The 25,126-nt window shown below is 46.4% G+C and overlaps 2 protein-coding genes across 17 annotated transcripts in view; one reads left to right on the forward strand and one right to left on the reverse strand.

The window, feature by feature from the left end:
• S100PBP (S100P binding protein) overlaps positions 1 to 3,322 on the reverse strand; it is a 41,465-nt gene extending 38,143 nt beyond the window's left edge. For 4 of the 16 annotated variants that reach the window (XR_010147280.1, XM_054665456.2, XM_016958549.4 and 1 more), the window contains exon 1: positions 3,078 to 3,180. The gene's annotated coding sequence lies outside the window, so the exon portion shown is untranslated. Of the gene's footprint in view, positions 1 to 172 lie in introns of all 16 variants that reach the window. The other 12 variants (XM_009453129.5, XM_001164617.6, XM_009453119.4 and 9 more) reach the window with 9 other exon arrangements.
• YARS1 (tyrosyl-tRNA synthetase 1) overlaps positions 3,207 to 25,126 on the forward strand; it is a 39,904-nt gene continuing 17,984 nt past the window's right edge. Inside the window, exons 1-5 of the mRNA XM_001164500.6 lie at positions 3,207 to 3,579; positions 9,720 to 9,866; positions 10,011 to 10,186; positions 14,165 to 14,294; positions 22,625 to 22,705. Coding sequence (XP_001164500.1) covers positions 3,523 to 3,579; positions 9,720 to 9,866; positions 10,011 to 10,186; positions 14,165 to 14,294; positions 22,625 to 22,705 — 591 coding nt within the window. The 5' untranslated portion in view covers positions 3,207 to 3,522. The remainder of the gene's footprint in view (positions 3,580 to 9,719; positions 9,867 to 10,010; positions 10,187 to 14,164; positions 14,295 to 22,624; positions 22,706 to 25,126) is intronic.

Raw genomic sequence — 25,126 nt, forward strand, 5'->3', positions numbered from 1 at the left:
ATTGGTTTTCCAAAGCACTGGGATTACAGGCATTGAGCCACCATACCCTGCCACTATACTTTTTTATATGCTTGAAATAATAAAAACATCTTAAAATTATGAAGTCATTGGGAAAGATACAATGATTATACTCTGTGAAGTATCAAATGTCCTCATATATCACAGTACCTACCTGATAGGGTTGTGGCAAGAATTAAATGAGATCGTGAACATAAATGTGGCACACTAGAGGCATGACGTAAGAGACAAATAACTGGTGGCCATAGTTATTATTTCACCCCACCACCATCATTGCCCCGATCCCTGGAGTCTTAAGAGAAGCATAGGGCCAGGCGCAGAGGCTGATTCCTGTAATCCCAGCACTTTGGGAGGCTGAGGTGGGCGGATCACCTGAGGTCAGGAGTTCAAGACCAGCCTGGCCAACATGGTGAAACCCTGTCTCTACTAAAAATACAAAGATTAGCCAGGTGTGTGGTGCATGCCTGTAATCCCAGCTACTTGGGAGGCTGAAGCAGGAGAATCGCTGGAACCCAGGAAGCAGAGGTTGCAGTGAACTGAGATCGCACCACTGCACTCCAGCCTGGGTGACAGAGCGAGACTCCATCTCAAAAAAAAAAAAAAAAAAAAAAGCATAGGAACGGTAGGAAAAAAGAGTGCTAAACTGGTAGGGAATTTCCCCTAGACTCTGCTTGAAATTATCTAATATACTCTACTCTTATCTAGTTTAATCCAGCACTCAACCATATTGTCACTAAAGACCAGACTAGGTAGATATCTGAAATATCAGGCAAATTATGCAAATTAATGTTCACTGAACTATCCTTTATAGAGGTACTGGACCTCAGCAATTCACTTCAAGTCTCTGAACTTCAATACAGATGAGAACATGCATCTAAAAAGGGGGTAAATACTGTTAACTTCAAACAGACTATCATGAGAAAAAAGAGGATGTTTATGAAAGTACTCTAAACCTAAAAGTTCTATACTAAAAAAACCTGGTATTTAATGAATGTGCAAGGGGGAAATCCTCATATAAAACTGAAGTTCTTCAGTGAAATTCCAAAGACAGCCTTACTTATTACTTCTCTGTCAAAAGAAAGCTTGCTTACTTCTCTGTCTACCATCTACCACCTTTCTTGGCACTTGTCTGGTAACCTCCACTTAAAATATGGGGACCCTTTTATTTTTTTATTTTATTTTTATTTTTGAGACAGGGTCTCACTCAATCACCCAGGCTGAAATGCAGTGGCGTGATCTGGGCTCACTGCAACCTCTGCCTCCCAGTTTCAAGCGATTCTCGTGCCACAGCCTCCCAGTAGCTGGGATTACAGGCGTCCACCATGCTTGGCTAATTTTTGTATTTACAGTAGAGATGGGGTTTTGCTACGTTGGCCAGTCTAGTCTTGAACTCCTGGCCTCAAGCAATCCTCCGGCCTCGGCCTCCCCAAGTGCTGGGATTACAGGCGTGAGCCACCATGTCTGGCCATATCCCTTTATTTTTAAGGGAAGAATATTTTTCCGATCTTCTAATTCTATTTCTTAGTTTCTCTACACCCCATCCTTTCTGTGACCCCATTCTGTCCTTCCACATCTCTCTCACCTGTCCACCCCCTTCTTCACACTTCAGTTTACCACCCCCTCTCTGTTCTCGAACCTCCTGGTTGCAACCTCAGAAACTGGTTCCCTTTCTATTTTTATCTCACCTCAGAAAACCTACTGCCTTCGAGCACAAAGCCTTACTTTATTGAGGCCACTAAAACTGCAACACCAGATGCAAACCCACATCCTCTTTCAAGCTCTAAAGTGAAGACCATTACCAAGCAGTGTCTGACAGGTACAGCCAAGAGCAGAGATTATTTCCAATGGACAAGACCTCCCCCTGGCCTTTGATTTCCAACCTTTCCCAAATGCAATACATGTGAAGCACACAGCACGAAACGCACTCAGCAGGCTTTATCACTCCATAAAATAGGCACAACATTTACAAAAAATCAAAAAGAACTGAAATTATCTGTAACAGTTTTGCAAATTCCTTCGAAGTAACTAAAAACACTGCAGGACGGAAAAAACAACCCAGGGCTGCAAATCTTTGCTTTAGGTAACATTTCACTAGATGAGGGTGCCAGGATTCTCCTCCCACATGGACACAGAGAACAGATGCGCTAAGCTGCAGCAACAGGTTTCTTTTCAAAAAGAAAATGTGCTTTAAAACACTTCAGGCAGGTCTGCTAGAGCTTGGAGTCCCTAATAAATACACAAAACACCGGAGATCAGGTTAGGGCAGGCCGTGGGCAATTCAACCACTTCTAGGACCTTTCCAGGGCCCACTGAGGTAATAACTGCTTTCCCTCTTGCCCTGGAAGTAACTGGTGACGCCGCCTCCAGCCCTTGAGAAGCCGGAGAAAGGGTGGCCCAGGCCCAACCTTTGGAGGATACTGCCTTGGCTCTCTCTCACAAATGCAACGGCCCGGGACGGTGTCGCCTTCCAGGAAGGGCCTTTGCGTCTCCCTCCCCCGGGGACACCGCGAATTCCCGCCTTCCGGCGGAAAGCGGGAGAAGCGAGAGTTTTCTCCCCGCCCCTCCCCCAGTAGGGGCAAACCCGCCCCTCAGCAGGCCTGGGCTGTGCGCTCCTCTCCCGGGGACCACCGTCCTCAGATCTCCCCGGGGAATGGGTCGTCCTCTTCCTGCCCCCACCCGCGAGACGCGGCAGAAAAGCCCGCGGCTATCTTCCCGCCAGCAACAACCTCCCGCCGAGCCGGCCGGGACAGAGGCGGCCCCCACCCCCACTGGGCAGGGACTGCAGACGGCGCTCCCCGACTCTCAGACGACCAGGGAGCTTCCCTTTTCCTCAGCGGGGTGAGGGGCATCTGTCGCCCGCCGACTTGGAGGTGGGGGGGCAGGGACATTCCCTCGCCATCACCTCAGGAGCTAGAACGCGCCCTTCTCGCAGCAGGGCGTGGGCCTCCCAATCCCTCCAAGGGGCGGACGGCGTGCGCAACCCCCTGGAGAAGCAACAGGCGCCCCCATCCCCCTCCAAGCCGGGTAACGCCGACCCCCTCGTCCCTCTCGCTCTTCACCTCCGGAAGCCGGGCCAAAGCCTGGGCGAACGACTGCGCCTCACTCCGCCCCCTGCGCCATTTTATCGCCCCCTCCCCGACCTCCCCTACCCCGAGTCAGCCGGGCCAAAACCAGGGGGAGGGCAAACCAGCAGTGATTGGCAGGAAACCGTCCCGCCTCTAGGAGGGTTGTGCCCCGCTCAGGCGCCTCAGCCCCGCCCTCCGCACCGCCCACCGTGCCCACTGGCTCCACCTTTTCCCGTCTCATCGACCTGCTCGACTCTCTGCTGCTCCTCACTTTTTCCGGCCGCTGCCGGAGGGGTCCAGGCCGAGCAAGCGGAGCGCCGAGCCCAGCTGATGCAACCTGGCTGGACTCGCGTGACAGTTCCCGGCACGCGGCGGCGACGGTGACCCAGGAAGGGGCTCTGGTGCCGGGCTGAGCGGGGGAAGCAGGGGTAGCGGAGCCATGGGGGATGCTCCCAGCCCTGAAGAGAAACTGCACCTTATCACCCGGAACCTGCAGGTCAGGCCTGGGGGTTGGAAATGCGCCGTTGGGGATTAGGAGCCCGAGGTTCAGTGATTTTGAGCCCCATTACGGGGTTCTAAGTATGTGGGGCCGGGGACTCGGCGCTGGCGCAGCTCTGAGAGAGCCTGTAGATCTCACTGCTGGTCGGTCAGTCAATCAAGCAGCCCTTCCCTGGGTTCCCCAGAAATCACAGTGGGCTCACCTCTTGCGTCCAGTTGTCTTGTGTTGGAGCCAAACTTTGAATCCAGGACTCCCATTCCACCCCCCTATTAAGTGCCAGACGTGGTGCTTAGTCGCTGGGGATACGTCAAGGGCCTGCCAGAGCTTGTCTGAAGGGGATCAGACGTTTAAAATGACCCATTACGGTTCAAGTAAGTACTGGAAGATGCTATACTGGGAGCTTTAAAGGGAAAGAGAGAAGGGAAGGCTTCCCTGAGGAAGTGACCTCCAAACTGCGCCTTGAAGGAAATGGATCCCCCCCCTCACTCCACAAATGTTCCGATTGTTACCAAGAACTACAGGAGTAGAAGTGAACCAGAGGAAGAATGGAAGAATAAAGAGGGAGAGCATTTCAGATGGAGGAAACAGAAATTGTGGCAAATTTAGCTGGAGTGGAGTGAGCAAAGTTATGAGGAAGCACTTAAATATTTATATTGCTTACCCCTTAACTTTTTCAGGCTTCTGACTGTTGTCACCTTATCAGGGACGCATGATTTCCGACCACTTTATTTAAATAACAAACCCTCTGGCACCAGAACTGCCCCATACCTTGCTCTGCCTTTTTTTTGTTATTGTTTCTACATAGTATACATTTTATTTATTTGTTTAAGAGAGGTAGGCAGGGACCAAGTCACGGGAGCCTTGCAGGCCTTATTCTGTTCAATTTTAAATTGGGCTTCCTTCTAAGAGTAGTGATAAATCAGTTGGGCCACACAGCCTGTTCTGTTTTTTCTTTTTAGAGATGTACTTCACATACTATAAAATTCACCCTTTTAAAGAGCACAATTCAGTGGGTTTTAGTATGTTCACAAGGTTGTGCAACCATCACACTATCTTTTTTTTTTTTTTTTTTTTTTGAGGCGGAGTCTCGCTCTGTCGCCCAGGCTGGAGTGCAGTGGCCCAATCTCGGCTCATTGCAACCTCCGCCTCCCAGGTTCATGCCATTCTCCTGCCTCAGCCTCCCGAGCAGCTGGGACTACAGGTGACCGCCACCACGCCTGGCTAATTTTTTGTATTTTTAGTAGAGACGGGGTTTCACCGTGTTAGCCAGGGTGGTCTCGATCTCCTGACCTCGTGATCCACCCTCCTTGGCCTCCCAGAGTGCTGGGATTACAGGCGTGAGCCACGGCGCCCGGCCACAACCATCACACTATCTAATAAAACTTGCACCCGTTAGCAGACGCTACCTATTACCCACTACTCCTAGCCTTAGAGAAACACTAATCTACTCTCTGTCTCCAGGTATTTGCGTATTCTGGGCATTTCCTGTAACTAGAATCATACAATATGTTTGTTGTGTCTGACTTTTTGCACTTAGCATAATGTTTTCAAAGTTCATGCAAGTATTTGCACCTAGCAGAACGTCATTCCTTTTTATGGTTGAATGATACTCTGTTGTATGGATATACATTTTGTTTATCCGTTCATCAGTTGATGGACATTTGGATTATTCCATTTACAACTTAGTCTTAACCAAAGGTTTTTGCATGCTTCCCCTAGCTAGATTCTTTGTTTCCTATTCTCTCTCCATAAAATAGTGCTGGTTGGAGACTAAAAATACACAAAACTATTAGAATTGACTCAATTGGGTTTTTTGTTTTGGGGATTTTTTTTTCTGGAACGGAGTTTCTCTCGTCGGCCAGGCTGGAGTGCAATGGCACAATCTCAGCTCACTGCAACCTCTGCCTCCTGGGCTCAAGTGATTCTCCTGCCTCAGCCTCCTGAGTAGCTGGAATTACAGACGTGCACCACCACGCCGGGCTAATTTTTGTATTTTTAGTAGAGATGGGGTTTCACCATGCTGGCCAGGCTGGTCTCAAATTCCTGACCTCAAGTTATCCACCAAATTTGGCGTCCCAAAGTGCTGGGATTACAGAGTGAGCCACAGTGCCCGGCCTCACTCAGGTTTTAAAGGCTAAGTAATGTGACATCTTCTTGGATGGTGAGAACCCTCCAAGTGTCCACGTAGTCAGGGGTGCTCTTGAGCATGCGGGATCAGCTGCCAAAAGACTTGGAGCACAGGAGTTTAACAAGTCCTGGTAAAACATGATTCAAACCAGCAGTCTATCATGGTTTCTGACAGCCTCCCAAAACCGTAACTTGAGGAAACACTACAACCTCTTATCGGGGTATACTGGCCTGTTAGAATTTTTCCAATACTGTCATAGCACAAAAAGAAATCATTAAAGGTTTGTAAAAAGGAAAATGAGTTTTAAAGAAGTTTTTGAGTTTTAAAGACTGTCTCTGGCTACCTTTTAGAACATGGATTGGAGGGGCCAAGCGCAGTGGCTCATGCCGGTAATCCCAACACTTTGAGAGGCCCACACAGGCAGATCACTTGAGGTTGGGAGTTCAAGACCAGCCTGGCCAACATAGTGAAACCCCATCTCTACTAAAAATACAAAAATTTCTCTGGCATGGTGGCGGGCACCTGTAATTCCAGCTACTTGGGAGACTGAAGCAGGAGAATCGTTTGAACCCGGGAGCAGAGGTTGCAGTGACTCAAGATTGCATCACTGCACTCCAGCTTGGGTGACAGAGCAAGACTCCGTCTCAAAAAAATAAAAAAAGAACTTGGATTGGAGGGAGTAAGAGTAGATTTGGGAGACCTGTTAGGAGAATATTACGGTAATCCTGGTGTGATCTCATAGGGCCTGGATTTGGGTGGTGATGTAGAGGCAGAGAGAAATAGGAGGGTTGAAGAGCAGTTTTGGAGTCCTTGAACAACTCTAAATGATGGTACCATTTACTGTAGTAGGAGTGAAACTATCAGTGAAAAAGATGGTTGGGGAGTGAAGTAAGAAGTCAAGAGCATGAGTTTTATTTTGAACACGTTGAGTTTGAATGATTGGGTTGATAACAAGAACACGGTTCTGTATATGGGCGTAAGCAGGAGATTTGGGAGTTATTGGCTCATAGTAGTAATTGAAGCAACTGAAGGGGATCAGTTAAGGAGACTGTAGAGTAAGAAGACAAAAGACCAGAGCCCCAAAGATTGCTAATATTTAATGACTAGGAAAAATAAGAACAGTTGCAAAGAAAGCTAAGCAGGCAGAGACGAGGAACACTAAGAGAATAAAATAAAGGAGACCAAAAGAGGAGAATGCTTCTGGGAGGGAGTGAGGACTAAAAAATACTCATTGAATTTAGCAACGTGAAGGTCTTCTGTGATCTTAGCAAGATTATGTGTGATGCGATATGGAATTTAGTAGTATGATGTAGTATGGAATTAAAATTGGAATGGGAGATTAGGAAATGGAGACCAAAAGAAGAGACAACTGTTACAAGAAATTGGCTATGAAAGGAAGGAGAGTGAGTTAGAGGCATGTAAACCAAAAAGTATCCGAGGCCAGTTGTGGTGGCCCACACCTATAATCCCAGCCCTTTGGGAGGTTGAGGCAGGTGGATCATTTGGTCAGGAGTTTGAGACCAACCTGACCAACATGGTGAAACCCCATCTCTACTAAAAATACAAACAATTAGCTGAGTATGGTGTTGCACGCCTATAATCTCAGCTACTCTGGAAGCTGAGGCAGGAGAATCACTTGAACCCTGGAGGCGGAGGTTGCAGTAAGCGGAGATCACAGAACTGTGCTCCAGCCTGGGCAACAGAGTGAGACTCCATCTTGAAAAAACAAAAAGTATCTGAGACAAGTCTCAATTAATTTAGAGGTTTATTTTGCTAAGGTTAAAGACCATGGCACCTGACACAGCCTCAGGAAGTTCTGAGAACATGCGTCCAAGGTGGTTGGGTTACAGCTTCGTTTTATACATTTTAGGGAGACAGAAGTTACAGGCAAAAACGTAAATCAATACAAGTAAGGTATACATTGGTTTGCCCAGAAAGGGGGTGGGGGTTCTAGGTTCTAGGTGGATTCAAAGATTTCCTGATTGGCAATTGATTGAAAGAGTTAAACTCTGCCTGAAGAATTGGAAGTCAGCTTGAGTTAAGATAAGGAGGTTGTGGAAGCCAAGGTTGTTTTTTTTTTTTTTTTTTTTTTTGGAGACAGAGTGTCCTTCTTGTTGCCCAGGCTGGAGTGCAGTGGTGCAATATTGGCTCACTGCAACCTCCACCTTCCAGGTTCAAGCGATTCTCCTGCCTCAGCCTCCCGAGTAGCTGGGATTACAGGCGCCTGCCACCATGCCCTGCTAATTTTTGTATTTTTAGTAGAGACGGTTTCACCATGTTGGCCAGGCTGGTCTCGACCCCTGATCTGATGATCTGCCCGCCTTGGCCTCCCAAAGTGCTGGGATTACAGGCGTGAGGTGCTGCACCCAGCTGAAGCTAAGGTTCTTGTCATGTAGATGAAGCCTCCAGGTAGCTGGCTTCAGAGAGAATTGATGGTGAATCTCTGTTATCTGACCTTAAAAGGTGTCAGACTTTCCAGAAAAGACTTAGTGTGGGGAAGAGATTTCTCTACAGAATGCAAATTTCCCCCCACAAGAGACAGTTTTGCAGGGCCATTTCAAAATATGTCAAAGAAATATCTTTTGGGGTAAAATACTTTGATTTCCTTTAGGGCCTGCTATCTGTCATATGGTGCTATACCAGAATCAGTTTGGAATTTGGTACCTTATTGCTACAGAGAGTTTGTTTTGTCAGTCTTACTATCTGTGTTTTAATGTTCATGCTGGTCAGTTGTGTCTAAACTCCGGAGGATTACCAGGTGGGGTGGCTCACGCCTATAATCCCAGCACTTTGGGAGACTAAGGCCAGAGGATCACTTGAGGCCAAGAGTTCGAGACCAGCCCGGGCAACATAGTGAGACTTCTCTACTAAACCAAAAAACTAGCCAGGCATACATGTGCTGGTAGCCCCAAGCTACTAGGAAGGCTGAAGTGGGAGGATTGTTGAGCCTGGAGGTCGAGGCTGCAGTGAGCTGTGTTTGCAAAACCGGACTCCTGCCAGGGCAGCATAGCAAGACCTTGTCTCAAAAAAATAAATGAATAAATATACTCCAAAGGGAGAAGGGTATAATGAGGCATGTCAGACCCTTCCTTCCTGCCTTGGCCTGAACTAGTTTTTTAAGTTTCTTTGGGATCCTGTTGGCCAAAATGTGGGGTCCATTCCGACAGTTGGGGGGCTTAAAGTTTAGTTTCGGTTTACGGGTAGCTGCTGCAGGCAAAGATGCAGTTAGGGGCATGTCCCCACCCCCCAACATCGGGGGTGATACTAGCAGCAGCACCAACTTTACGTTGGCTCTCCACGTTGTAACCGAGCGAGTTATAGAGAAACGCCACAGTCTGAGACGAATTCAGGAGTCCTTTATTAGCCAGCGACCGAGAGATGGCTAGTGCTCAAAATTCTCTCCGCCCCGAAGAAGGTGCTAGATTTTCTTTTATACTTTGGTTTAGAAAGGGGAGGAGGAGCCTAGCTGAAGCAATCTTACAGAAGTAAAACAGGCAAAAAAGTTAGAAAGACAAATGGTTATGGGAAAACAAACAGTTCCGGGTGCAGGGGCTTTAAATCCATCACAAGGTGATAGACGCGGAGGCTTTGGGTACCATCAACCAGACACAAATGCGGGGGCTTAGGGTACTATCAACCGGGCAAATTCCTGGGAACTGTGGCTATAGCTTGCCACAGTATCTTATCAGTTATTTGCGTTCTTTGATGTGCTGGGAGTCAGCTTGCACAAGTTAAGTCCTTGAGGAAGGGGGGTGGGTAAGAGGCTGCAAGGGGCTACAAGTGAAGGAGCCAAAATGGAGTTTGTCTGGCTCTCTCAGCTAAGGGAGAGTCAATTCAGGTTAAAACAAGGTAGGGTATCACATCTGCACTGAGAACACATGGCTGGACCTCCTTGATGGCTCTGAGCCTGGATCTCCACTGACACATGCTGTTGTTTTCCTTGTCACATGGTAAAGGATGAGCAAGGTGAGGCACCGACATTAAACTAACTCTTCTGCTTCCACAATAGGAGGTTCTGGGGGAAGAGAAGCTGAAGGAGATACTGAAGGAGCGGGAACTTAAAATTTACTGGGGAACGGCAACCACGGGCAAACCACATGTGGCTTACTTTGTGCCCATGTCAAAGATTGCAGACTTCTTGAAGGCAGGGTGTGAGGTAAGAACTAATGCTATAAGCCCTTGGGGAATGACCCAAGGGAGACCCAAGAGAGACTTAACAAGGACAGGGTGGGGCTGGAGGAGATAGGTTGGAGGTAATTGGACAAATTCACATTTTGGTGGCCCCTTATCTCTTGTCCAGGTAACAATTCTGTTTGCGGACCTCCACGCATACCTGGATAACATGAAAGCCCCATGGGAACTTCTAGAACTCCGAGTCAGTTACTATGAGAATGTGATCAAAGCAATGCTGGAGAGCATTGGTGTGCCCTTGGAGAAGCTCAAGTTCATCAAAGGCACTGATTACCAGCTCAGCAAGTAAGTGCTTGATCATCCACCCTCCTTGTGGCTCTGGTGCTTCTAGCTAATTACAGGCCTGTGGAGTCCAGGCATTCTTTACATTTAGATTAGAAGCTGTCTGGCGTGACCTATTAAGAACCATTTAAAACTTTGTCCATTAAAACCTCATTGTCCTTGTAATTCATCCATCAGAAGTGTACTGACTAGTAAATGCTGTCCTATTTGCTGGAAATATAAACGTAACCAAAACAAAGTCCTTGGTCTTGCAGAACTCACAGCATATGGGAGAGTGATGGTGAACAATTCAGCCTCCCTTTCTCTTCCAGCCTCAGCAAATAATAATAAGAGAAATGTGAAAGAAAAATATTTCACTTATTTCTCACCGCCCCAACAATTGTTATTGCTTTTTATCTTTGTGAGTTTTGTTCATATTTGGAATGTTAGCATAGATATTTCATGTCCTAATGTTTAACTTACTCTTTTTTTTTTTTTTTTTGAGATGGAGTTTCGCTCTTGTTGCCCAGGCTGGAGTGCAATGGTGCGATCTTGACTCACTGCAACCTCTGCCTCCTGGGTTCAAGAGATTCTCCTCCCTCAGCCTCCTGAGTACCTGGGATTACAGGCATGTGCCACCACACCCGGCTAATTTTTGTATTTTTAGTAGAGACAGGGTTTCACCATGTTACCCAGGCTGACCTCTAACTCCTGAGCTCAGGTGATCCGCCCACCTCTGTCTCCCAAAGTGCTGGGATTACAGGCATAAGCCACTGCGCCCAGCCTAACTTACTCTTTCTTAACCTCAGATATGCATTTATAAGTACATAGCGCTCTATTAGTCACTTTTGCATTTAAACCCTTAGAACAACTTTTTAAAGTAAGCATTATTTTGCTAAGGAAATTAATTCAGATTTAACTTTCCTGAGTTTATACATCTAGTAAGTAGATGAGTCAGGATGTGAACCCAGATCTCTTGCTTACTAGTAACTTTCTCTTTTTACTGCATCTAATATAATTTTCTTTACCATTCCTCACTGTTGATACAATTAGGGCTTTAAATAAAGCATATAGGCTGGGCAGGGTGGCTCACATCTGTAATCTGAGCACTTTGGGAGGCCAAGCTGGAAGAATTGCTTGAGGCCAAGAGTTCAAGACTACCCTGGCCAACATGGCAAGTCCTCATCTCTAAAAAAAAAGAAAAGAAAGAAAAATGGGGCCAGGCATGGTGGCTCACACCTGTAATCCCAATGCTTTGGAAGGCTGAGGTGGGCACATCACTTGAGGCCAGGCGTTTGAGACCAGTCTAGCCAACATGGCGAAACCCCATCTCTACTAAAAATACAAAAATTTACCTGGGCATGGTGGCATACACCTGTAATCACAGCTACTCGGGAGGTTGAGGCATGAGAATCACTTGAACCCGGGAGGTGGAGGTTGCAGTGAGTGGAGATCATACCACTGCACTCCAGCCTGGGCAACAGAGTGAGACTCCATCTCAAAAAAAAAAGAAAAGAAAGAAAAAGAAATGAATAAATAAAGCATATGAACATCTTTGAATCTACAGCCTTCGTAGAGTACCTGAAATTTTATTCATTTTTACACTTAATCTACAGATCTTTATGGAACCCCTGGTATATGATAAGCACTGTTCTAGACACTGGATATGCAAAAGTAAGCCAAAACAAAAGTCCCTATCTTAATGGGGCTTACATTCCAGCAAGGAAATACAGACAGTAAATAATGAGTTATATGTGTATCAGATGGCGATAGCTGAAACAAAGCAGGCAGGCCAGGGTAGAGAAAGTTTTCAGGAAGCGGGGGGCTTCAATTTGAATGAGATGGTTAGGGAAGCCCTCTCTACTAAAATGACATTAGGCAGAAACCTGAATAAGGTGAGGGAGTGAGTCTTGCAAATATATATTGAATTCTTGCTATGTGCAAGACACTAGTCTAGGCACTGGGGTTATACCTGTGAAGAACACAGGCATGGTTTTTATTCTCCAAGAACTTAAGAGAATTTGGGATATGGGAAGGTGGGATAAATAAAGTTATCTTGCTTCAAAGTCACTTGATACTTTTCTATATACAAAAATGACTTTAGGGCCAGGCATGGTGGCTCACGCCTGTAATCTCAGCACTTTGGGAGGCTGAGGTCAGGAGTTCAAGACCAGCCTGGCCAACATGGTGAAACCCCATCTCTACTAAAAATACAAAAATTAGCCAGGTGTGGTGGTGCACGCCTGTAATCCCAGTACTCAGGAGGCTGAGGCAGGATAATCACTTGAACCCACGGGGCAGAGGTTGTGGTGAGCCGAGATCGCACCACTGCACTCCAGCGTGGGCAACAGAGCGAGACTCTGTTTCAAAAAAAAAAAAAAATGGTGGGGGAGTGGGGGTTGTTGGATGCAGTGGCTCATGCCTGTAATCCCAGCACTTTGGGAGGCCAAGGCAGGAGAATCACTTGAGCTCAGGAATTCGAGACCAGAGTGGGCGTAGCGAGACCTCATCTCTACTAAAAATCAAAAAAATTAGCTAGGCATCATGGCATGCACCTGTAATCCCAGCTACTTGAGAGGCTGAGGTGGGAGGATCACTTGAGCTGAGATCAAAGCTGCAGTGACTATGATTGTGCCATTATACTGCAACCTGGGCAACACAGCAAGATCCTGTCTCAAAAACAAAAAAACATGGAAATAGATTGGGAAATTTTGATATCAGTTGAAAAGGCATTCCAAATGAAGAGACTGAAGGAGAGTGGCAGAGAAGCAGTGTTTCAAGAGATAATGGCAGAACATTTTCCAGAAGTGAAGAAAAATACTAATTGAAGCCCTCTTTTAAAAAGAAAAAGAAGCCCGCTACTGTGGCTTGTTTTCCCAGCACTTTGGCAGGCTGGGGTGGGCAGATTGCTTGAGCCCAGCAGTTCCAGACCAGCCTGGGCAATGGGGGGAAACCACGTCTCTACAAAAAATAGAAAAATTAGCCAGGTGTGGTGGCACATGCCTATAGTTCTAGTTCCTTTGGAGGTTGAGGTGGGAGGATCACCTGAGCCCAGGGAGATTGAGGCTGCAATGAGCTGTGATCACACCACTGTGTTCCAGCCCAGGCGACAGAGTGAGACCCTGTCTCAAAAAAAAAAAAAGGAAAAACATAAAAATAAAGTAATATTTTAGATGAGAAGATAGGTCTATCACATTTTAGAAGCTACCAGGCAGTGCTCTGTTTGAATGTCCTAATGTAACTGGACCCAGGTTTGGCTGCCCGGCCACTTGAAAGCCAGACACAAGAGACACGGGTTGGTAGGAGGAAAAGCAGGTTTAATCAGAAAGCCAACAAACCGAGAAGATGGTGAACTAGTGTTCTAAAGTACTATCTTAAATTATAAATGTTACCATAGTGTTTTTAAAGGGAGACTTGGTGTGGGAGACATGCAGGAGTGGTGAGAATGCAGGGTCTGTGTGTCTTTGTTCTGATGGCTGTCTTGCATAATTGCCTGTCAGGAGGTATGGTTGGTGTTATCTTGACTTAAGACTGATGGTGATGGACTAATCGTTCCAGACTCCCTCTGAGCAGGAGGATTCTGCAGTCTGGGCTCCATGCCTAGTTTGTTTCAAGATTAGCTTCTGTGATTTCTTTTTTTCCAACTTTTATTTTAGATTCAAGGGGTGCATGTGCAGGTTTGTTACATGAGTAAATTACATGTCACAGGAGTTTGGTGTACAGACAATTTTGTCACCCAGGTAATCAGCACAATACCCAATAGGTAGTTTTTGAATCCTCACCCTCCTCTCTGAAATTTCTTAAGCAAGAACATAATTAAATAAGCATGCATTGCCAGAAGGGAGGGAAAGAAGAAGAAAGTTGGTGATTAAAATATATTTTTAAAACCGAGATCCCTGGGTACACTAAGGTTAGGGAAGTGAATTAATGTGCTTTAGATTTCCTAGGAAACTGAGGCCTAGGCCCAGGTTTACAGCTGTCCCCTCTTCCTTTCCTCTTCAGAGAGTACACACTAGATGTGTACAGACTCTCCTCCGTGGTCACACAGCACGATTCCAAGAAGGCTGGAGCTGAGGTGGTAAAGCAGGTGGAGCACCCTTTGCTGAGTGGCCTCTTATACCCCGGACTGCAGGTACTTAAGGGGGATGGAGTGGCCCGATGACCTTTTCTGCTCTGGTTTGATGATAGGCATATCTTATTGCACTTTGCTTTACTGCACTACGCAGATATTGTGTTTTTTACAAATTGAAGGTGTGTGGCAACCCTGTGTACAGCAAGTCCACCAGCACCATTTTTCCAACACCATGTGCTCACTTCGTGTCTCTGTGCCACATTTTGGTAATTCTTACAGTATTTCAAGCTTTTTCATTATTATCATATCTGCATGGTGATATGCGATCTGTTACCTTTGATGTTAATATTGTAATTGTTTTGGGGCACCACAAACTGTGCCCGTATAAGACAACGAACTTAATAAATATTGTGTGTGTTCTGACTACTCTACCATCCAGCCATTTCCTCACTCTCCTGGCCTCCTCATTTCCTAAAACACAACAATATTGAAATTAGGCTAATTAATAACCCTACAATGGCCTCTAAGTGTTGAAAGGGAGAGTCACACATAGCTCACTTTATTTATTTATTTATTTTTGAGACGGAATCTCGCTCTGTCGCCCAGGCTGGAGTGCAGTGGCGCAATCTCGGCTCACTGCAACCTCCGCCTCCCGGGTTCAAGCAATTCTCTGCCTCAGCCTCCCGAGTAGCTGGGATTACAGGCGCCTGCCACCATGCCCGGCTGATTTTTTTGTATTTTTAGTAGAGACGGGGTTTCACCATCTTGGCCAGGCTGGTCTTGAACTCCTGACCTCATGATCCACCCACCTTGGCCTCCCACAGTGCTGGGATTATAGACGTGAGCTACCGCGCCTGGCCGCACATCTGTCACTTTAAATCTACACCTAGAAATGATTAAGCTTAGTGAAGAAGGAATGTCAAAAGCGGAGGCAGGCGGAAAGCTGGGCCTCTTGCACCAAATAGACAGGTTGTGAATCCATAGGGAAAGTTCTTGAAGGAAATTCAAAGTGCTACTCCAGTGAACACCTGAAAAATAGAAACAGACGTAAGTTTCACTTATGCTGATATGGAGAAGATTGTAGTGCTCTGGATAGAAGATCAAACCAGCCACAATGTTACCTTAATCTAAAGCCTACTCCAGAGAAAGGCCCTGTCTTCAGTTTTATGAAGGCTGAGAGATTGGTTCATGACGTTTAAAGGGAAAAAAGCCATCTCCATAACATAAAAGTGCAAGGTGGCTCTCCCTCTCCCTCTCTCCCTCTCTCCCTCTCTCCCTCTCTCCCTCTCTCCCTCTCTCCCTCTCTCCCTCTCCCCCTCTCCCCCTCTCCCCCTCTCCCCCTCTCCCTCTCTGTCTCCCCTTTCCACGGTCTCCCTCTGATGCTGAGCCCAGGCTGGATTGTACTGCCGCCATCTCGGCTCACTGCAACCTCCCTGCCTGATTCTCCTGCCTCAGCCTGCCGAGTGCCTGGGATTGCAGGCGCACGCCGCCACGCCTGACTGGTTCTTGTATTTTTTGGTGGAGACGGGGTTTCGCTGTGTTAGCCGGGCTGGTCTCCAGCTCCTGACCGCGAGTGATCTGCCCGCCTCGGCCTCCCGAGGTGCCAGGATTGCAGACGGAGGCTCGCTCACTCAGTGCTCAATCTTGCCCAGGCTGGAGTGCAGTGGCGTGATCTCAGCTCGCTACAACCTCCACCTCCCAGCCGCCTGCCTTGGCCTCCCAAAGTGCCGAGATTGCAGCCTCTGCCCGGCCGCCACCCCGTCTGGGAAGTGAGGAGCGTCTCTGCCTGGCCGTCCATCGTCTGAGATGTGAGGAGCCCCTCTGCCCGGCCTCCCAGTCTGGGAAGTGAGGAGCACCTCTTCCCGGCCGCCATCCCGTCTAGGAAGTGAGGAGCGTCTCTGCCCGGCCGCCCATCGTCTGAGATGTGGGGAGCGCCTCTGCCCCACCGCCCCGTCTGGGATGTGAGGAGCACCTCTGTCTGGCCGCGACCCCGTCTGGGAACTGAGGAGTGTCTCTGCCCGACCGCCACCCCGTCTGGGAGGTGAGCGTCTTTGCCCGGCCGCCCCGTCTGAGAAGTGAGGAGCCCCTCCGCTTGGCAGCTGCCCCGTCTGGGAATTGAGGAGCGTCTCCGCCCGGCAGCCGCCCCGTCCGGCAGGTAGGGGGCAGCCCCTGCCTGGCCAGCCGCCCCGTCCGGGAGGGAGGTGGGGGGCGCCTCTGCCCGGCCACCCTGTCTGGGAAGTGAGGAGCCCCTCTGCTAGGCCGCCACCCCGTCTGGGAGGAGTACCCAATAGCTCATTGAGAACGGGCCATGATGACGATGGCGATTTTGTCAAATAGAAAAGGGGGAAATGTGGGGAAAAGAAAGAGAGATCAGATTGTTACTGTGTCTGTGTGGAAAGAGGTAGACATGGGAGACTCCATTTTGTTCTGTACTAAGAAAAATTCTTCTGCCTTGGGTTGCTGTTAATCTATAACCTTACCCCCAACCCCGTGCTCTCTGAAACATGTGCTGTGTCCACTCAGGGTTAAATGGATTAAGGGCGGTGCAAGATGTGCTTTGTTAAACAGATGCTTGAAGGCAGCATGCTCTTTAAGAGTCATCACCACTCCCTAATCTCAAGTACACAGGGAGACAAACACTGCGGAAGACCGCAGCGTCCTCTGCCTAGGAAAACCAGAGACCCTTGTTCACATGTTTATCTGCTGACCTTCCCTCCACTATTGTCTTATGACCCTGCCAAATCCCCCTCTCCGAGAAACACCCAAGAATGATCAATAAATACTATTAAAAAAAAAAAAAGTGCAAGGTGAAGCAGCAAGCGCTGATGTAGAAGTTGCAGCAAGTTACCCAGAAGATCTAGCTAAGATCATTGATGAAGGTGGCTACACTAAACAATGGATTTTCAAGGTAGATGAAATAGCCTTTTTTCGGAAGAAGATGCCATCTCGGACTTTCGTAGCTAGAGAGAAGTTGATTCCTGGCTTCAAATCGTCAAAGGACAGGCTGACTCTCTTGTTAGGAGCTAATGCAGCTGGTGACTTGAAGTTGAAGCCAATGCTAATTTACATTCCAAAAATCCTAGTGCCTTTAAGGATTATGCTAAATAGGCCTGGCATGGTGGCTCATGCCTGTAATCCCAGCACTTTGGGAGGCCGAGGTGAGCAAATCACTCGAGGCCAGGAGTTCGAGACCAGCCTGGCCAACATGGTGAAACCCCGTCTCTACTAAAACTACAAAAAAAAAAAAAAGAAGAATTAGGCCAGGCGTGATGGCTCACACCTGTAACTCAGCACTTTGGGAGGCTGAGGCAGGCAGATCACGAGGTCAGGAGTTCGAGACCAGCCTGGCCATCATAGTAAAACCCCGTCTCTACTAAAAATACAAAAATTAGCCAGGCATGGTGGTGCGCAACTGTAGTCCCAGCTACTCGGGAGGCTGAGGCAGGACAGTTGCTTGAACCCAGGAGGTGGAGATTGCAGTAAGCCGAGATCGCACCATTGCACTCCAGCCCAGGCAACAATGCAAGACTCTGTCTCAAAAAAAAAAAAAAAAAAAAATAGCCAGGCGTTGTGGCGCGCATCTGTAATCCCAGCTACTCAGGAGGCTGAGGCAGGAGAATCACTTATACCCAGGAGGCAGAGATTGCAGTGAGCCGAGATCACACCACTGCACTCCAGCCTGGGTAACAGAGTGAGACTCCATCTCAAAAAAGAATTATGCTAAGTCTACTCTGCCTGAGCTCTATAAATGGAACAACAAAGCCTGGATAGTAGCACATCTGTTAACAGTATGATTTACTGAGCATTTTAAGCCCACTTTTGAGACCTACTCCTCAAAAAGAAAGATTCTTTTCAAAACATTACTGCTCATTGACAGTGCACCTGGTCACCTAAGAGCTCTGATGGAGAGCTTCTGTAGAGCTTGAGATGTTCAGGAGTTGAATGTTATTTTCATGCCTGCTAACACAACATCCATTCTATAGCCCATGGATCAAGGAGTGATTTCAACTTTCAAGTCCTACTATTTAAGAAATATATTTCAAAAGGCTATAGCTGCCATAGATAGTGACTCCTCCGATGGATCTGGGCAAAGTAAACTGAAAACCTCTGAAAAGGATCCAGCATTCTCGGTGTTATTAAGAATATTCGTGATTCATGGGAGGAAGTAAAAATATCCATATTAACAGAAGTTTGGAAGAAGTGGATGGTAACTGTCATGGGTGACTTCGAGGGGTTCAAGACTTCAGTGAGGGAAGTCACTGTAGATGGGGTAGAAATAACAAGAGAACTACAATTAGGAGTGGAGCCTGAAGATGTGACTGAATTGCTGCAATCTCATGATAAATTTTGAACAGATGAGGAATTGCTTCTTATGGATGAGCAAAGAAAGTGGTTTCTTGAAATGGAAACTACTGGTGAGGATTCTGTGAACGTTGTTGAAATGGCAACAAAAGATTTTGAATATTACATAAACTTAGTTGATAAAGCAGCAGCAGGGTTTGAGAGGATGGACTCCAATATTGAAAGAAGTTCTGCTGTGGACAGAATGCTATCAAACAGCATCACCTGCACCAGATAAATCTTTCGTGAAAGGGAGAGTCAATTGATGTGGCAAACTTCATTGTTGTCTTATTTTAGGGAATTGCCACAGCCACTGCAGCCTTCAGCAACCACCACCCTGATCAGTCAGCAGCCTTCAGACATGGAGGCAAGACCCTCCACCAGCAAGAATATTATGACTTGCTGAAGGCTCAGATGATCATTAGCATTTTTAGCCATACCTTAACCAAATTAATGTATGTACGTTGTTTTTGTAGACGTAACGCTATTACACACTTTAAATAGACTACGGTATAGTGTAACCACAACTTTTATATGCGCCGAGAAACAAATCCAAGTGAGTCACTTTATTGTGGTTGTCTGGAACTGAACCCACAGTATCGCTGAGGTATGCCTGTACTGTACACAAACCTCTCTCCTGGCACCAGTTAAATATATGCATTTGCTATTCCTTCTCCAACCTATAGGCCTTCCTGTGTGTCTCTCCTCTTCCTTCCCCGCTTCCTGGGAAGCTCTTTTACTTCTTCCATTATAATTCCTTCTCTACCTGTCTGTCCTTTAAGACATTGTTCGTCTCATACATCTTTATATTAATCATAATCCTTTTTATCATAATCTTAATAAAGGAAATAAACTTCAGAGCGATATGTGAAAATAAATTTGAGCATGATCCTATTTTCTGTTAAACAAAACAAATACATGTTTTAACAGAAACATCCTTCTGTTTCCTTTGTGTGCACATATATTTGTATGAGCAAGGAGAAGGATAGAAAAATACAAACCAGGCGGGTGCAGTGGCTCACGCCTGTAATCCCAGCACTTTGGGAGGCCGAAGTGGGCGGATCACGAGGTCAGGAGATCGAGACTATCCTGGCTAACATGGTGAAACCCCATCTCTACTAAAAATACAAAAAATTAGCCAGGTGTGGTGACGGGCGCCTGTAGTCCCAGCTACACAGGAGGCTGAGGCAGGAGAATGGCATGAACCTAGGAGGCGGAGCTCGCACCACTGCATTCCAGCCTGGGTGACAGACAGTGCAAGACTCCATCTCCAAAAAAAAAAAAAAAAAAAAAAAGAAAAGTACAAACCAAGCTGTTGATACTGTTTACCTTGTGAAGACAGGATGGAAATATGGATAGACTTCACTTTTTCTTTGTATATCTGTATAATTTTTTTTAATTAAATTTTTTGTAGAGACAGGGTCTCACTATGTTGTCTAGGCTGGTCTTGAACTCCTGGCCTCAAGTGATCCTCCTGCCTTAGTCTCCCAAAGTGCTGAAATTGCAGGCATAAGCCAACACGTCTAGCCCTTTATAATGTTTGATATGAGAAAATAAGAATTTCCCTTGTCACCTCAAAGAGATATTTTCCAAGGTTAAACCTGGAGCTGGGCGCAGTGGCTGGCACCTGTAATCCCAACACTTTGGGAGGCCAAGACAGGCAGATCACTCGAGGTTGGGAGTTCAAGACCAGCCTGACCAACATGGTGAAACCCCATCTCTACCAAATAATACAAAAATTAGCCAGGTGTGGTGGCATGCCCCTATAGTCCCAGCTACTTGTGAGGCTGAGGTGGGAGAATCGCTTGAACGCAGGAGGTGGAGGTTGCAGTGAGCCGAGATCACGCCACTGCCCTCCAGCCTGGGTGACAGAGTGAGACCCTATCTTAAAAAAAGAAAACCCGGAGACATGCTAGTTCTGCACTGTTGGCTGGGCGCCATGGTTTATGCCTATAATCCCAAGTCCAAGGCAGGAGGATCGCTTGAGGCCAGGAGTTCAAGACCAGCCTAGGCAACGTAGCAAGACTCCATCTCTGTTTTATTCTGTGTGTGTGAGACTCCATCTCTAAAAAAAAAAAAAGAAAGAAAAAACTAGGTCTGTACTGTCTAATGTGGTAGCCTCTAGTCCTAGTCATATGTGGCTATTTAAATTAAATAAAATGGAAATTTTTGTTCTCTAGTCACATTGGCTATATATCAAGTTCTTTGTTAGCTACTATATTGGACAGCACAGACATATAATATATTCGTCACCACAGAAGATTCTGTTGGATAATGCTGTTCTAGACTGTTCCTGCTTGTTCAGCCTTCTCTTCCTCTTCCCTTCAGCCAATTATGCACTAAATCTTATCAATTCTACTTTAAAAAAATGTCTTAAATTCATTCTTGCTCTGCGTCCTCATTGTCTTTTGTCCATCGATATTTCTCACTTAGACTTTCACAATAGCCTTTGAGGCATTCACTTTGTCTCCAACCCATGAGTCTCCAGTCTCTGCCCTACCCTGTTACTGTTGCGCTCTTCCTACAGTGCTGGTCATATTTCTCCTCTCCTTAAAACCTTTCATTGGCCAAGATAACACTAGGCACCCTAGCATGACATTTTATGGTCTTTACCTACTTTTCTAACCTCATCAGTCACTACTTCCCACCTCCCTTGAAGTTCGTACTTTTGCAGACTGAATCACTCAAAATTTCCCTAAACACTTCACACCTCTGTGCCTTCTCACATTCTATTTCCTCTGCATGGTGAAAAACATCTATATGTTCTTCAAAACCAAGCTTAGCCCACAATCTGATTCTAGGAAGACTTCTCCACACCCATCTTACTAAATAGAGATAATTTCTTCTTTTATGTCAACACTGTTCCTTATATGAACATCTGGGTTAACCCTTAGCACACTGAGTTGAAATGATCTGTTTACATGTCTCTCCCCAGCTGGATAATTGGGCTTCTTGAAGGGAGAGTCAGGGTCTGATTTATCTCACCATCCACGGAGCTGGCAGCAGGCCTGGCATGTCATAAGTGACAGTCACTGTTTTATTTATTTATTTTAATTTTATTTTATTTTTTGAGACAGGGCTTCACTCTGTCTCCCAGGCTCGGGTGCAGTGGCACGATCATGGCTCACCGCAGCCACGACCTCTCTGGGCTTAGGTGATCCTCCTACCTCAGCCTCCTGAGTAGCTGGGACTATAGATGCGCGCCATCACACTTGGCTAATTTCTTTTTGTTTGTTTGTTTGTTTTTTATTTTTGGAGAGACACACGGGCTCAAGTGATCTTTCCACCTCAGCCTCCCAAAGTGCTGGGATTACAGGCGTGAGCCATCGCACCCAGACAGTCACTGTTTTCTAGTTCAGTCTTACCTTTTTCCCGAATTCTCACAGGACTTCTTTATGCTACTTATATGTCGTTTGTCACAGGCCACCTTATTCAGTAGAATACCTTTGGCATGACTATGGTTTGTTTTCTTCTTCTCTCCCTCCCTGCAGGATTCTGCATATCCTGAGGGCAGAGACTACTCTTATTTTTTTATCCCATGACATCCACATGGAGTAATGTTCACCGCAAACACTCAGCAACTGTCTTTGCAGCTTTTGAGGCCAAGAGGGAAGCTGACTGCTGTTTATTTTCTTCTTGGCTTTACCTTCTGAAAAATCTAGTAATTTCCTAAAGTTTCTGATTTCTCAGACCCATATAGAAGAAATAAAGTAGATGTTTAGGCTGGGCATGGTGGCTCTCGCCTGTAATCCCAGCACTTTGGGAGGCCAAGGTGGGTGGATCACCTGAGCTCAGGATTTTAAGGCCAGCCTGGGCAACATGGCAAAACGCCGTCTCTACTAAAAATACAAAAAATTAGCTGGGCGTGGTGGTGCATGTCTGTAATCCCAACTACTCGGGAGGCTGAGGCAGGAGACTCACTTGAACCCGAGAGGCAGAGGTGGCAGTGAGCCGAGATCACGCCACAGCACTCCAGCCTGGGCGACAGAGCGAGACTCTGTCTCAAAAAAATAAAGTAGATGTTTATGTTCATGTGTTTCTTTCCACAGGCTTTGGATGAAGAGTATTTAAAAGTAGATGCCCAATTTGGAGGCGTTGATCAGAGAAAGATTTTCACCTTTGCAGAGAAGGTGAGTGTCCGCTTTCCTGTCTTTTTTCACTTGCACCTCAGAGGTATGCAGCTGTGTTTATTGAACTATGATGTGTCAGTCCCACTAGTCACAGTGTATGGTAAATATTCTCCTTGTTTTGCAGATGAGAACACTGAGGATAGAAGATAAGAAGTTGTCCAATATCACACAGTTAGTAACTGAGCAGGAATTATTAGTACCCAGATCTTTCAAACTCCAGAGCCCATGTGCCTGGTGACAACCAGGAAGCTGCTCCCGCACCTGTTGGATTTACTCCTTTCCTAATAGCCCAGTTTCCAAGGAGAGGCATTACCAGTTGGAACTACTGTCCTTTCACAGAGCATTTGGTTCGCATTTCCCAGCATCTTTTTTTTTTTCTTGTCTTTTTTTTGAGACAAGTTCTCACTCTGTCGCCCAGGCCAGAGTGCAGTAATGTGGTCATGGCTCATCACAGCCTCGACAGCCTGGGCTCAAGCAGTTCTCCCACCTCAGCCTCCCAAGTAGCTGGGACCACAGGTGCATGCCACAACACCCGGGTAGTTTTAAAATTACTTGTAGGGATGAGGCCTCCCTGTGTTGCCCAGGCAGGTCTCAAACCCCTGGGCTCAAGCAGTCTTCCTGCCTTGGCCTCCCAAAGTGCTGGGATTATAGGCAAGATCCACTGTGCCTGGCTTAGTTATTTGATATAGTTAATGAATGCAGAAATGCTTACTCTCTCTCTCTATATATATAGATATATATATCTATATATATATTTTTTTTTGAGACTGAGTTTCGCTGTTGTCACCCAGGCTGGAGTGCAATGGCTCACTCTTGGCTCACTGCAACCTCCACCTCCCAGGTTCAAGCGATTCTCCTGCCTCAGCCTCCCGAGTAGCTGGGATTACAGGTGCCTGCCACCATGCCTAGGTAATTTTTATATTTTTAAGTAGAGATGGGGTTTCACCATGTTGGCCAGGCTGGTTTTGTACTCCTGACCTCAGGTGATCCACCCATCTCAGCCTTCCAAAGCACTGGGATTACAGGTGTGAGCCACTGCACCCAGCCACAATATAAATTTTTTGAGGGCCAGGCACTGTGGCTCATGCCTGTAATCACAGCACATTGGGAGGCTGAGGCAGGAGGATCATTTGAGCCCAGGAGTTTGAGACCAGCCTGGGCCACATAGCAAGACTCTGTCTCCACAATAAAATAAAAAATTAGCCAGGCACACCTCTGTAGTCCCAGCTATTCAGGAGGCCGAGGCAGAATAATTGCTTGAGCCCAGGAGGTGTGATCATGGCTGCAGTGAGCCATGATCACACCATCACACTCCAAACTGGGTGACAAAGCAAGACCTTGTCTCTGAAAAAAAAAAACAAAAAAGAATAAAATAAATACATTTTTTGATTATTTCTTATTATTTGTTTTTGTTTTTGTTTTTTGTTGTTTTTTTGTTTTTTAAAGACAGAGTCTCACACTGTTGCCTGGGCTGGAGTGCAGTGGTGCGATCTCGGCTCACTGCAACCTCTGTTTCCCAGGTTCAAGTGACTCTCTTTGCCTCAGCCTCCCAAGTAGCTGGGATTACAGGTGCCTGCCACCACACCCAGCTAATTTTTTTGTATTTTTAGTAGAGACGGAGTTTCACTATGTTGGCCAGGCTGATCTCGAACTCCTGACCTCATGATCCACCCACCTCAGCCTGTCAAAGTACTGGGATTACAAGCATGAGCCACTGCGCCTGGCCTATTATTTCATTGTATCTGCTTGATTAACTTTTTAGTTGGACCTCCTTTTATTATTAGAGCAGGGATTTGGCCCATACCTTGTTTTTGTATGACTCATGAGCTAAGAATGGTTTTTACATTGTTTAAGGATTGTGAAAAAAGATGAAGAATAAGCAGTAAAGAGCATATGTGGCCCATAAAGCCTAAAATCTTTTTTTTTTTTTTTTTGAGAGGGAGTCTCGCTTTGTCACCCATGCTGGAGTGCAGTGGCACAATCTTGGCTCACTGCAACCTCTGCCTCTTGGGTTCCAGCAATTCTCCTGCCTCAGCCTCCCAAGTAGCTGGGACTACAGGCACGTGCCACCACACCCAGCTAATTTTTGTATTTTTAGTAGAGACAGGGTTTCACCATGTTGGCCAGGAATGGTCTTGATCTCTTGACCTCATGATCTGCCCGCCTTGGCCTCCCATAGTGCTAGGATTACAGACGTGAGCCACCGCACCCAGCCCCTAAAATCTTTATTAACTGGCCCTTTCTAAAACAGTTTGCCCATCCCTGCCCTAGAGATTACAACACGTATCCTTGCAATTTATTACAGTTTAAGTTAGATATTTTTACCACTGCCCAACAATGCAAGAAACAGTTTTACTACATTTTTGCTCCAACAACAGTTGGAGTAAAACTCATTTTTTGTTTGTTTGTTTGTTTTTGTTT

Source organism: Pan troglodytes, chromosome 1 (genome assembly GCF_028858775.2).
Source record: "Pan troglodytes isolate AG18354 chromosome 1, NHGRI_mPanTro3-v2.0_pri, whole genome shotgun sequence".
Classification (NCBI taxonomy): domain Eukaryota; kingdom Metazoa; phylum Chordata; class Mammalia; order Primates; family Hominidae; genus Pan; species Pan troglodytes.